Source organism: Plecotus auritus, assembly GCF_963455305.1.
Source record: "Plecotus auritus genome assembly, chromosome: 7".
Taxonomy (NCBI): Eukaryota; Metazoa; Chordata; class Mammalia; order Chiroptera; family Vespertilionidae; genus Plecotus; species Plecotus auritus.
In genome coordinates, this window is record NC_137774.1 from 53764707 (window position 1) to 53779616 (window position 14910).

The 14910-nt window shown below is 42.1% G+C and overlaps 1 protein-coding gene across 1 annotated transcript in view; it reads left to right on the top strand.

Annotated features, from left to right (window-relative positions):
- ULK2 (unc-51 like autophagy activating kinase 2) overlaps nt 1–14910 on the top strand; it is a 145023-nt gene that overhangs the window by 88483 nt on the left and 41630 nt on the right. The window contains exon 14 of the mRNA XM_080677137.1: nt 10402–10462. Coding sequence (XP_080533263.1) covers nt 10402–10462 — 61 coding nt within the window. The remainder of the gene's footprint in view (nt 1–10401; nt 10463–14910) is intronic.

Sequence of the window (14910 nt, forward strand, 5' to 3'; positions counted from 1 at the left end):
GACCACATATACAAAGGTGGGCCCATCTATATATATAGAAGGCTAATATGCTAAGTGTTTGGCTGTCCAGCCGCTTGCTATGACATGCACTGATGACCAGGAGGCAGACGCTCAACGCAGGAGCTGCCTGGCCATTTACAGAGAAACGGCACCATGGACCTCATGCCCACAAAGCAACACTTGGCTTCCCCCATCACAGGCCCTGCCACCACCCCAGAGCAACATCCCACCAAATCACAGCCAATAATGCTGAGATCCCATGCACAAAATGTGGCCCACAGCCCAGCCCGGAAACGGTGGCTGTGAGCGCCAGGTAATAATGTCACGTAGCAACGCCCTGCTTCCTCTCCCTAGAGACGACTAGCCTCCTTACAGTTTCTTCAGCTCAGGAACATGACTTGCTTTATAGCCAGGTGGAAACATTTTACACTTTAACCAAATGTCTGTGAAGCGTTTTCCCATGCCTCATCTCATTTGATACTCACAGAAGTCCTGGAGTGGGTAGATAGGAGACTTGGTGGAACTGTATTTTCTTTTCATTAGCTGGAAAATGGAGGTTTAGAAAGCTTAGAAACTTGACCTGGCTGAAAAGAAGTAAGAAATGGTGGACCTTGAAAATGATTTCAGGTTTTTTCACTGTGCAGAATATAGTCAAACATGGCTTCAGTTAAATATTTTACCCTTTGTTCTCCCTGTGTGATCTATAATAATAATCTGCTTTGTGTTGATATTTACTGCTGTGTTGCTGACAGTTACCTGAAAGAGAAGTTGTGCTTCATTGGGCTGGAAAAAGGTTAGCAAAATCAGAAAGCAGGTCTAATTAAGCAAGTTTGTTCTATATCTATAAAAGACTAAGTTGACTCTTGCATGTGCAATACATATAAAGGTCTTGCATGCATGTGTTTCAATCTGTCATTGTCGATCATGAATTTGGTTGATACTTCTATTATAGAGAAAGGGTGAATAGCGATACTAAAATATTTCTTCTAATTAATTTCCTTTCGTTGTGCACGTGTTTGTGCACGGGGCCACTAGTAAGATTATAGTGGACCTGAAAAATTCCTGTTGCCTAGCAATGTCTTAGAGCCTTCTAACATCTCAGAGCAACATATTTAACAAATACTTACTGTTGTGTTACAATTGCCTATACAGTAACATGCTGTAAAGATTTGTAGTCTAGGAGCTGTAGGGAAACAGAATTTGTTGCCCCAAAATATATCTCTTTGGCATAAGGATTCTTTTAGGCTGGTTAATTTTAAGAAATAGCAGACATGGTAAAAGTTTTTTTTTTATTTATTTATTTATTTATTTATTTTTTGCGGTATCATTCTTATTTTTATTGAGGAATAACATGTACAGTAAAGTGTATAAATCTTTGTATAGGTGTCATTGGTTTTTTTTTTATTTTTTTTATTTTTAAATAAATCTTCATTCAGATTATTACAATTATTTCTCCTTTTTCCCCCCATAGCTCCCCTCCACCCATTTCCCACCCCACCTTCTGCCCTTACCTCCCCCCCACTGTCCTCATTCATAGGTGTATGATTTTTGTCCATTCTCTTCATGAACCCCCCATACTCCTTTCCCCCTGAGAATTATCAGTCCACTCCCTTTCTATGCCCCTGATTCTATTATATTCACCAGATTATTCTGTTCCTCAGGTTTTAAATTCACTTGATTTTTAGGTTCGCTTGTTGATAGATATGTATTTGTTGTTCATAATTTTTCTCTTTACTTTTTTCTTCTTCCTCTTAAGAATACCTTTCAGCATTTCATATAATACTGGTTTGGTGGTGATGAACTCCTTCAGCTTTTTCTTATCTGTGAAACTCTTTATCTGCCCTTCAATTCTGAATGATAGCTTTGCTGGGTAGAGTAATCTTGGTTGTAGGTTCTTGCTATTCATCACATTGAAAATTTCTTGCCACTCCCGTCTGGCCTGCATAGTTTCTGTTGAGAAGTCAGCTGACAGTCATTTGGGTGCTCCCTTGTAGGTAATTAACTGTTTTTCTCTTGCTGCTTTTAATATTCTCTCTTTGTCTTTTGCTCTTGGCATTTTAATTATGATGTGTCTTGGTGTGGTCCTCTTTGGATTCCTTTTGTTTGGGGTTCTGTGGGCTTCCTGGACTTGTAAGTCTATTTCTTTCACCAGGTGGGGGAAGTTTTCGGTCATTATTTCTTCAAATAGGTTTTCAGTATCTTGCTCTCTCTCTTCTTCTGGCACCCCCATAATTCTGATGTTGGTACGCTTGAAGTTGTCCCAGAGTCTTCTTACATTATCTTCAACATTTTGGATTTTTTTTTTTTTTTGCTTTTTGCTTTTTCGGTTGAGTATTTTTTGCTTCTTTGTATTTCAATTCTTTGACTTGATTCTTGGGTTCCTCTATTCTGTTTCTGGGTCTCTGTATAATATTTTTTATTTCAGTCAGTGTATGTTTAATTTCTAGTTGGTCCTTTTTCATATCTTCGAGGGTCTCGTTATATTTATCGGCCTTTTCTAGGATATTCTTAAAAAGTCTTATAACGGTGGTTTTGAATTCTATATCCAGTCGTTTGTTTTCCTCCATTTCTTTCGTTTGTGATCTGATTCTTTGACCCCACATTTTCACTGATTCCCTGAGTTGGTAAGGTAGATATTTGTGCTAGGTTTCCAATATGGCCCAGTGGGTCTGCTTCCCCAGTTAACCTGAGGTGGACACTCTTGGTGCACCCCTTTGTGGACTGTGTGTACAGCCTTGTTGTAATTAAGTCTTTATTGTTGTTGGTATCACTGGGAAGAATTGACCTCCGGGCCAGTTGGCTGTAGGGATCAGCTGTGTCTATGCTGGGAGAAGTTTGGTGCTGGAGACAGCCTTATAGGATTAGACTTGCCAAATTGCAATAGCCTCTGTGCTCAGCTTGGATGGGGTGGAGTCTTAGTCTTGGCTTCCTGTCAGCCTTGCCCTTGCGCGCATGTGCGCTTTCAGTCCTCCGCCTTCCCCAGCTCGAGTCTCCGCCTGAGAGTCCAGACTCCCCCCACAAGAGCGTGGGTCCTCAGGGGCTCGCCTGGAACTGGGGTTCACTGCAGTCAGAACTGGGGCTCAGTGCAGTCAGAATCCTCTGACTCCCTTCCACTAGGGAAAGCCTATGGCAACTTCCGCAGCCTTTGTGCGCACTGGCGCGCGCGCGCGCACTTTCAGTCCTCCGCCTTCCCCGGCTCCCGAGTCTCCGCCCGAGAGTCCAGACTCTCCCCACAAGAGTGTGGGTCCCCAGGGGCTCGCCTGGAACTGGGGTTCACTGCAGTCAGAACTGGGGCTCAGTGCAGTCAGGATCCTCTGAATCCCTTCCACTAGGGAAAGCCTGTGGCAACCTCCGCATCCTTTGTGCGCACTGGCCCGCGTGCGCCTTCAGACTTCTGCCTTTCCCAGCTCGAGTCTCCGCCCGAGAGTCCAGACTCCCCCCGTAAGAGCGTGGGTCCCCAGGGGTTCGCCCGGAACTGGGGTTCAGTGCAGTCAGAACTGGGGTTCAGTGCGGTCGGAGGCTTCCTTCCCCCTTCCGCCAGAGAAAGTCAGCCAGGCTCTCAGCCGCCCTTCCTCTCTGCGCGCACAAAGCCCCTTTGCCGTACCTCCAATTCTCTGTGAGCTTTCCTCTTTCCTTCTAGTTGTAGAATTTTCACTCAGCCAGCTTTCCTGTGGTTCTGGATGGTGTCCGTTCTGTCTTTTAGTTGTAGTTTTGAAATTGTTGTGCAAGGCAGCAGTTTAGGTGTTTACCTATGCCGCCATCTTGGTTTCTCCTCGACATGGTAAAAGTTATGTTTATAAAAGACATTTGTAAGGGAGGTGTCCCTTGTAAGGTTGTCAGGAAGAGGGGGGATGACCTTATCTCTAGATATTCTTATCAGTTCAGAAGTCAAGGACTTAAATTTGCACAACAACCGCACTCTTGTTAACCTGTGCTTTTCCTGGTAACCTCCCATAACTGACACTCCTCCCCGAGAATTTTCTCTTGTCTTCACTTGAAGATGGTATTTAAGGTGGTGGCTTCAGCCATTATGGTGAGTTACTCAGTTTTCCTGGGTCTCTCCCATGTATATAAGAGTTATATGCTATTAATAAGCTTTAGTTTGTTTTTCTCTGTGAATCTGTCTTTTACTACAGAATGTCTCACCCAAGAACCCAGAGGGCTAGAGGGAAAGTTATTTTTTGTCTTCTACTGAGCAGTAGGACATGCTCTATAGCCTAGGGGTGCAGGGGCTACCCCATCTAGGGTTTGTAAGTGCACTCTTATGTTCCCATGATGATGAAGTTGCCTAACAATGCATCCTCAGGGTCATCAAGTAATGCATGACTGTACTTGCTGTAAGCATTTACTTGCTTAGTCGGTCTTCTCTGAGCTTTCAGGATCTGTGCCTTGGTGTCTGACATTACTTATAGTTTTAAATATTTGCTCATTCCTTTCTTCTCCTTTTGGTCATCTCATTAAGCATATTTTACACCTTTTGTAGTTGTTCCACAGACCTTGGATATGCTGTTCTTGTTTTCTAAGTCTTGGTGTCTTTGTTTTTCGGTTTATGAGGATTCTGTGGATATATTCTCTAGCTCAGCGATTCTTCATCAGCTGTGTCCAGTCTCCTAATAAGTTCATCAAAGGCATTCTTCATTTCTGTTACAGAATTTTGTTTTGTTTTTAATCTCTTGCCTTTTTAGTTCTTTCTTAGGATTTCTGTCTCTGCTTATAATGCCCCTCTGTTCTTGCATGTGTCTACTTTTTCCATTAGAGCCCTTGTTACAGAACAGTAAGGAAAACTCCAGGACAATCAGAATAGGAAAACTGAGAAGATAATAGTTTGCAGCCACCTAGTAAATTCTGTCTATTCTAAACCAAGGACACTTAAAGAGCTTGCACTTCTCCTCCCCAACCAGAGGGCAAAGAGCTTAAATCACCCCACTCAGGAAGACAGCAGAAATCCAGTGAGTGCTATTTGCCAACCACACCCAAGGACAGACAAATTAAGAGAATAAATCTCATTTTGGTATATCAGCATAAAGCTGATAAATATTCTATTGATCCGCCCCTAAAACCTCCCCTAAATGCCCAGCCTTTAAACCCCTGAAAATGAAGGTCCCAGCTCACTCTCCCTCTAGGAAGCACGCCCATGCCATCCTTCCCCTCCCTCCACTTATCCCCAACATCTAACGGACCCCATGAGACTTACAACAAGGGAGTAGTGGGCAGCTGCAGCTCATTCCCAGGGTGCTCTCCCTCGAGGGGCATGTCCGTGCCATTCCCTTCACTCTCTCATTCCCCCACAGGCACGTGTCCCTAACCTCTAAGGGACCCAGGGGAGCAAAGGGCATCGGCAGTGGCAGCTCATCTGGGCTTACCCCTGAGCTTGTCTCCAAGGCCCCTTTTCTCTACTTTTCAGTGAGCCAGAGCAGCCTAGCCTAGGTTCTCCTGCTGCTCTTCTATGCTCTTCCTTTTTCACTCTCCTAAGTGTTATTTTTGTTGCGGCCAATAAATTATTGCTTGCTTTTCTACACTTTGTCTCTTGATTGAGATCTTTCCCTCAAGTAGACAAGAACCGAGGTCTCATCTCCCTGGTAACATCCTTAGCATATTAATTATAGTTGTTTCAAATTCCTGGCCTTTAACATCCCTGCCATGTCTGGTTCTTATGTTTCCTGTTTCTTCAGACTATTTTTTGCTTTTTGGTATGCCTTGTAATTTTTTCTTGATAGCTATACTTAATGTATAGGTGAAAGGAACTGCTGTAAAGTGGCCTTTAGTGATGTGGTGGTAAGGTTTGGGGGGACGGGAGCCTTCCATAGGCCTGTGATTAGGCTCAGTCTTAGTGAGCTTCAGAGTGCTTTCCAGTTTCTCTCTCCTGCCTTACATGGGACAGGATGGCCAGAGGGGCTGGCATTGAGTATTTCCCTCCCCCCCCCCAGGGCAGTTGGCTCTGAGTTTAACCTGAGCAGATTAATAGTTTCCCCCAAGGGCAGGCCTTATTAATAAGCTCAGAATGCTCGGACTTAAAAATGTTTCTTTTCCCCTCTCCCTGCTGGAAGCAAGAAGAGATTTTTCTCAGATATTCACTGTAGGAGTCTGAGCTCCTAGACGTAAATCTAACAATACTCTGATCCCCTCTGACTCGGTCCTCCGGGGTTTGTAACTCTTGGAGTTGTCTGCACTGAGTGTCCAGCAAATTGTCAGTTTCCGTTCAAGCTTCCCTTCCTGGCTCTGATTCCAGGGAGCTTTCTGCTGGCGAGTCTCCCCTCAGGTAAGCCTGAGCTCTCTAGGCTTGTCTGTCTGTCTCTCTTATCTTGGGGGCATCGGTTTGCCCTGTGTCCTCTCCTCTCTTTTGGATCCAAGAATTGTTGACTGTTCAGTCTGTTCAGCTTTTTACTTGATAGGTTGGGATGATGACTTTTAAGCCCCTGACATGGGAAAATAGATATGGAAAGAACTCATATAAGATATTTAAAACATCTATACAATTTAAAGGTGATAACAGATACCTGAATACCCTTCTCTGATTTTCTTTCCTTTTTTGGGGGTCTGATTTTCCATCTTTTGGTCTTACATTTTTAGGGGAATTTTCTTAATGTTTTTTTTCTAACACTTCTATTGCATTTTTCTTTTTAAAAAAAATATATTTTATTGATTTTTTACAGAGAGGAAGGGAGAGGGATAGAGAGTTAGAAACATCGATGAGAGAGAAACATCGATCAGCTGCCTCCTGCACACTCCCCACTGGGGATGTGCTTGCATCCAAGGTACATGCCCTTGACCGGAATCGAACCTGGGACCCTTCAGTCCCCAGGCCGACGCTCTATCCACTGAGCCAAACCAGTTAGGGCTCTATTGCATTTTTCATTTATGTTCTCATATTTTGAATTTTCTGAAGCTCTTTTCCCCCCCTTTGAGTAGTATTGTTCTTACCTCAGGGTGAAATATTTTGTTTTATCTCTGAAGTCATTAATTTTACATATATATATATATATTTTTTTTTTTTAACTTTTCCTTGAAAAATATTTCAGTTCTTTTTTTTTTCTACCTAGTTTGTTTTGGAGTCTGGGCTTCCTATTAGATTCTTTTCTTGGATATGTGGTGATGGCTGTATGCTCATAGTTAAGAATGGAAAATTAAAACAGCTGAAAGCTCTGTAGGTGGTGGGTCTAAATAGTGAGCCTCCGCTCTGGGTGATATGGCTGAGTCCCTGCCTTGGAGTGCTTCATTTTCTGAGAGGCTTCTCGGATCCCCAGAGAAGACTCAGCCAGTCTTCTGCCTGAAGAGCATGTACCTGATGCCATGTGGGGGAGTCTAATAGGGGGAGAGGCTGGAGGTCTCAATAGCGTGTGAGATTTCACTTATTAACCCCTTTCTCGCTGGATCGTGCTGCGTTCACCTCTGCCTGGGGTTCTGTGGCTGAGGCCTGTGCTTCCCTCTGTCCCAGCCTTTCCAGTATGGGGGATCCGACACTACTAATTACCAGCCTCTTGTGGATCTGATAAGACTGAATTCTTGTCAGCTTTTCCGGCCTACTAGGTCAGATACTGCTTATATCAACTTTTTAGCTTCCACATTTTTGTGGCTGTTGACTTTTCTGTTCTTTTGCCCTTGTAAGTTTAGGCTCTAATCTCTCTTGCCCTTTTCCCCTATAGTTTCAAAATAACAACAAGGTATCACAATAATAATATGATTCCTAAAAAACATTTAAAAAACTTTTTGTGGGTATTTTTGTCCTTAGGATAATACCATTAGGAATGTCTAATTAAATTTTGTTACTGGTAAGGGGACCTGGCCCTGAGGGGTCTGCCTAAGGCAGCTGGTAGAATGTGGGTTCTGGACTTCATACAGGAAAGATTTCCCATTGCGAGTCCAGGTGAATGTTAGAGGATGTGTATTAGAGCTGGGGACCTCAAACAAGGAAGTGGGAGAATGAGCCTCGGCTGGGCTGCTTGGGCTCACTAAGAAGTCAGAGAAAAGGGGGCTTTGGGGCAGGGTTCGGGGGGTAGCCTGAGACCAACTGTCACTGTCCATTGCTGCCCTAGTCGCAAGCCTTGTGGGGTCCCCTAGAGTATAGGAAGTGCATACTTGTGGGGGAACAAAGGGGGAGCGGGAGTGCTCCCGGGAAGGAGAGTGCATGCTAGGACCTGTGTTTTGATGGGTTTTAAAGCTGGGAGGTTTAGGGGAGGATCGATAAAGTATTCGTCAGCTTTATGCTGATGTATCAAAATGAGATTTAGTCTCTTCATTTGTCCTTGGGTGTGGTTGGCAAATGGCACTCACTGAATTTCTGCTGTCTCCCTGAGTAGGGTGATTTAAGCTATTACCCTCTGGTTGGGGAGAAGTGCAAGCCATTTATGCCTCTCAAGTGTCCTTGGTTTAGTGAATATAGGATTTAGATGGCGGCCAACTGCTTGGCATTTCAATTTTCTAGGTGACTGCAAACTGCTGTTTAATTTTTTGTCTCAGTTTCCCTATTCTGCTTGTCCTGGCTTATTAGCCTGTCTTAATTTTGGTGATTATGCTATCAAATTAATATATGGTTAGGTTCCTTAGCTACATTCTACTTTTGATTTCTAGGGATTGTTCTTTTTTTAAATTTAATTTTGTTTCATAATTATGTATGGTTTCAAACTCAAAGCTACAAAATGAAAGACACTTAGTGAAATCTAGCTTCTATCCCTGCCCCATCTACCCTTTCCCTCTCTTACCCTATAGGCAACTGCTGTCTTTAAACTAGAACTGCTTCCTTGCCCACTCATCTTTATTCCCTTATTCTAATTTATTTTCCTTATACCTCTTACCACTTCGTGACATGATTACCCTCTTTCACGACAAAAAATATAATCTTCCTTAGAGCAGGGATTTGAGATGTGCCAAAATAAATGCATTTCTCAGTTCCCCTTCAGGACCATTCAAAGAGGTTTTTGTGACCCCTTCCCCCTTTTTGAGCACAAGTTAGCAAAAAAGTTTACTTTTTTAAAATGTATATTATTTGGTCAACACTAATTTCACATCAATACATACTAATTATACCTTTACAGCCATTTAAATCACACAGGGCAATGTGACATAGTGGATATAGCAGTGACAAGGAATGAAGGCCCCCTGCCTTCCAAGCTGTGCTCCATTCCCATAACTAGATGACTGAGGAGTAGATGAACATGGCCTTTGGTGTTTGCTACTGGCTCTGAGAGGCCCTAGGTTCCATGACAGCTTGTTCAACAACCCATGCAAGACCCAAGAGAGTATTTATTATGCAGGATGGAGGTGCTCCAGTGTTAGAGTGAACTAGGCTTTGTTTACCTTCAGTTGTGCTAGAATGTGATGTATGTTTCTAAAAATCACCATAACCTGCAGAGTTCAGTAAAAACAGCAGAGTTTATGGGCAAATTGACATTAGGGGATACAATACTCAAAACTTTTGTCAGTGACATAAAAAGGAACACAATAAAACAGCACAGTTTTTGCACATGTTAAGTGGTGAAGAAATATATAAATACTGCAATAAGTGTGACACTTTACCTTGATAAGACCTGGTATTTGCTTATAGAAGTAGACATTGAAAGGCTTGCAACCTGTGAATTCAGCTGCGTACAGTGTTCTGTGTTCACCTGTTGTTACTCATGGACGAAATTGCATGTAGGCAAATGGTTGTGCTCAAAATGTCAAAATAAGAAACATCCAAACCTGTAGAGAATTTTTATGAGTTTATTTGAGCCAAACTGACAACAATTTGGCTCACTGAGGAAGCAAAACCTCAGTGGATTGAGAAAATGCTCCAGAGATTGGCAGCTGTGTTCCTTATTTTACACATTAGAACCAAAGTAAAAGGTGTAAGGGAATTATATGAGATCTACTGGTGATGGATTAGGAAGGTGGGAGAAAGCAAAAGGGGAAATCTCTGGGATTGGATAAAAAGTAAGCCCTAGAGACACATGTTTCTTTTAAATCGGTGGGCATAGGAAAGTAACATTTGCAGCACATGGAGATGGTATGTAGGGAACAGGATAACAATGAGGGGCTCTGTGGGCTCCTGCTCTGGTGGGAGGTTGTGCCCTGAAGGGTCTGGAAAAAGGGGTTCCCCTGACATTCCAAAGGTATGTTATCCTAGATGCAAAAAGACAGTAGACAGGCTCAGTTAAGGTAAAGACTGGCCTTTGTCAGGGAAGATGCTGGCCTACTCCAGGGCTATCGGCCATGACTCACTTTTAGTTAGGAAGTTTTGATTTCAGACCATCCTTTGTGGTTACTTTAGATCTCTGAGTTGCCAGTCCTGCCATACAGGCCTCCCCTGAGCTTGTCAGGTTTAGTATGTGGCCCCTTTTCGTCCACACTAATGATAATGTAGAAACAGTTTACATTTTAAGTAGATGGTACAGCAGAACTGACTACATTTTTTTTTTCCTTTAGATGATATGCCAATGGGAACTGCCGGCAGACGAGCTTCAAATGAGTTCTTGGTGTTTGGAGGGTATGCTTACACATAAGTAATTAAAATATTTTTTATATTTTGTTTTTTTTATAAGTACAGTTATAGAACTTTGTGTTCTTGAGTATAAAATTTATTTTGTTTTTCAATTTATCATTTATATATATATATATATATATATATATATATACATACATATATATATATATTTATTTATTTAAATATATTTTATTGATTTTTTACAGAGAGGGAGGGAGAGGGATAGAGAGTCAGAAACATCGATGAGAGAGAAACATCGATCAGCTGCCTCCCGCACACTCCCCACTGGGGAGGTGCCTGCAACCAAGGTACATGCCCTTGACCAGAATCGAACCTGGGACCCTTCAAACTGCAGGCGGATGCTCTATCCACTGAGCCAAACTGGTTAGGGCCAATTTATCGTTTTAAAAATATATATAATACTATCTAATAAAGAGGGAATATGCTAATTGACTGACACGCCCTCAAAGATGATGGCACCCTCAAAGATGATGACACACCCACAAGATGGCGGCACCCAGTTCCCTCAGCCCCGCTGGGGCAGCAGGCGTGCGGCACAGTCGGGTCTGCCCCCAGGCAGGTCCGGCCGCTCCACGTGCCTGCGTCCAGAGTACCCCAGTCCCCTCAGCCTCCCAGCCACCCAGGGGCAGCCTGAGGCGCAGGCAAGCCTCAGATAGCGGCTGCCCAGCCACCCAGGGCTGCCTGAGGCTCAGGTAACCAGGGCCAGCCAAGGCTTGCGCTGCTGGCAGTGGCAGCAGCAGAGGTGTGATGGGGGTGTCGCCTTCCCCTGATTGCCAGGTCACCTCCTGCCCCTGAGGGCTCCTGGACTGTGAGAGGGGGCAAGCCTGGCTGAGGGAACCCCCCTCCAGTGCATGAATTTTCATGCACCAGGCCTCTAGTTGTGGAATAAAACACATAAAACCTGCCATCTTAACCATTTTAAAGTTTACAGTTCGGTAAAGAATAGTCAGTGTTGTGCAGAACTTTTTCATCCTGCAGAACTGAAACGCAGAACTCAGTGTGTATCAACACTCTCCATTCCCCTATCCTGCACTGGTAACGACCATTTGATGTCTGTTTCTATTAATCTGACTACTTTCTATAACCTCATGTAAGTAGAATCCTACAATATATGTCTTCATATGACAGGTTTAGTTCAGTCAGCACAGTGTCCTCAAGGTCATCCATGTTGTAGCGTGTCTCAGAATTTCCTTTTTAATGCTGAATAATATTCCATTGTGTGTCTGTAGCACATTTGCTTATCCATTCATCTGTCAGTGGACACTTGGAGTGCTTCTGCCTCTTGGCTCTTGTGAATAATGTTGTTAGGAATGTGAATATGCAAATAATCTGTTAATAAAAGACCCTACTTTTTAAAAATATATTTTTATTGATTTCAGAGATGAAGGGGGAGAGAGAGAGAGAGAGAGAGAGAGAGAGAGAGAGAGAGAGAAACCTCATTGATGAGAGAGAATCACTGATCATTTGCCTCCTGCATGCCCCCACTGGGGATCAAACCCACAACCCAGACATGTGCCCTGACAGGGAATCAAACCATGATCTCCTGGTACATAAGTTAGCATTCAACCACTGAGCCATGCCAGTCAGGCAAAAGACCCTGCTTTAATTCTTTTGGATATTTACTAAAAAGTGGGGTTGTTGGATCATATGATAATTCTATTTTTAATTTTTTAGGATATACCATACAGTTTTCTATAATGGATGCACCATTTTACATTCTGACAACAGTATATAAGGGTTCTGATTTCTTCATATCCTTGCAAACATTTGTTATTTTTTCCCCTTGATGATAGCCACCTTTTTTTTCTTCTAAATAGTCATCTCCCTAATGGGTGTGCACTGATAGCTCACTGTGGTTGTGATTTGCATTTCTCTAATGATCAGTGGTTTTGAGCATCTCTTCATATACTTGTTTGCCATAGGTAAATCATCGTTGGTGAAATTGTCTATTCACGTGCTTGGCCAATTTTTAATCAGGTTATTTTTTGTTGTCAAGTTGTGGGAATGCTTTATATATTTTAGATATTAACCCTTTATCAGATATGCAATGTACAAATATTTTATCCCATTCCATAGATTGACTTTTCACTCCATTGATGTGTCCTTTGAGCACAGAAGTTTTAAAATTTGATATAGTCCCATTTGTTTACTTTTGGTACCCATATCCAAGAATCATTGCCTGATAAAATTACTAGGCTTGAAAAATTTTTCCCTATGTTTTCTTCTAGGTATTAATACTTTTGGATCTTATGTTTAGATTTTTAAACCATTTTGAGTTAATGTTTTTAAAATTTATTTTAAGTCTTTTTTTGTTGAGAGTATTACAGATACCCTCCTTCCCCCCCGCTCCACACAGTTCCCACCCTGCCCCAGGTGTTCACCACCCTACTCTCTGTGTCCATAGGTAATGCATATATACATGTAAGTTCTTTGGTTAATCTCCTCCCACCCCACCTTTCCTTCCCTCTGAGATTCTCCAGTCTGTTCCATGTTTCTAGACCTCTGATTCTATTCTATTCATCAGTTTATTTTGTTCATTTGATTCTTTGTTCATTTACTTTGATTTTTAGACTTATTTGTTGATAGATATATATTTATTGCCATTTTATTCATTTTTTAAAATCTTTTTCTTCTTCCTCTTAAGAAGACCCTTCAACACTTGATGTATTACTAGTTTGGTGGTGATGAACTTCTTTTCCTTGTCCAGGAAGCTCTTTATCTGACCTTTAATTCTGAATGATAACTTTGCTGGGTAGAGTAATCCTGTTTGTAGGTCCTTGCTTTTCATCACTTTGAATATTTCTTGCCACTCCCTTCTGGCCTGCAGAGTTTCTGACAGCCGTATGGGAGCTCCCTTATAGGTAACTAACAGCTTTTCTTTTGATGCTTTTAAGATTCTCTCTTTGTCTTTAACCTTTGGCATTTTAAATATAATGTGAGTTGGTGTGGGCCTCTTTGTGTTCCTCTTGTTTGGGGTTCTCTGCGCTTCCTGGACTTGTAAGTGTATTCCTCTATCCAGGTAGGGGAAGAACATTTCTTTTTCTTTTTTTTATTTTATTTCATTTTTTAAAAATAAATCTTTATTGTTCAGATTATTACAATTGTTCCTCTTTTTTCCCCCCATAGCTCCCCTCCACCTGGTTCCCACACCACCCTCTGCCCTTACCCCCCACCCCCACTGTCCTCATCCATAGGTGTACGATTTTTGTCCAGTCTCTTCCCGCACCTCCCACACCCCTTTCCCCCTGAGAATTGTCAGTTCACTCCCTTTCTATGCCCCTGATTCTATTATATTCACCAGTTTATTCTGTTCATCAGATTTTTTATTTACTTGATTTTTAGATTCACTTGTTATATGTATTTGTTGTTCATAATTTTTATCTTTACCTTTTTCTTCTTCTTCCTCTTCTTAAAGAATACCTTTCAGCATTTCATATAATACTGGTTTGGTGGTGATGAACTCCTTTAGCTTTTTCTTATATGTGAAGCTCTTTATCTGACCTTCAATTCTGAATGATAGCTTTGCTGGGTAGAGTAATCTTGGTTGTAGGTTCTTGCTATTCATCACTTGGAATATTTCTTGCCACTCCCTTCTGGCCTGCATAGTTTCTGTTGAGAAATCAGCTGACAGTTGTATGGGTGCTCCCTTGTAGGTAACTAACTGTTTTTCTCTTGCTGCTTTTAATATTCTCTCTTTGTCTTTTGCTCTTGGCATTTTAATTATGATGTGTCTTGGTGTGGTCCTCTTTGGATTCCTTTTGTTTGGGGTTCTCTGCATTTCCTGGACTTGTAAGTCTATTTCTCTCACCAGGTGGGGGAAGTTTTTGGTCATTATTTCTTCAAATAGGTTTTCAGTATCTTGCTCTCTCTCTTCTACTGGCACCCCCATAATTCTGATGTTGGTACACTTGAAATTGTCCCAGAGGCTCCTTACACTATCTTCATATTTTTGGATTCTTTTTTCTTTTTGCTTTTCCGGTTGAGTGTTTTTTGCTTCTTTGTATTTCAAATCTTTGACTTGATTCTTGCGATCCTCTAGTCTGCTGTTGGATCTCTGTATATTATTTTTTATTTCAGTCAGTGTATGCTTAATTTCTAGTTGACCCTTTTTCATATCCTCGAGGGTCTCACTAAATTTATCAGCCTTTTCTAGAAAATTCTTGAAAAACCTTATAACCGTGGTTTTGAACTGTATATCCAGTCGTTTGCTTTCCTCCATTTCTTTCATTTGTGACCTGTTTCTTTGTCTCCGCATTTTGGCTGCTTCCCTGAGTTGATAGAGTGGCTTTGTGTGCTAGGTGTCCTATAGGGCTCAGTGGCTCAGCCTCCCCAGTTACCTGAGGTGGACACTCTTGGTGTACCCCTTTGTGGGCTGTGTGCACAGTCTTGTTGTAGTTAAGCCTTGATTGTTGTTGGTATCACTGGGAGGA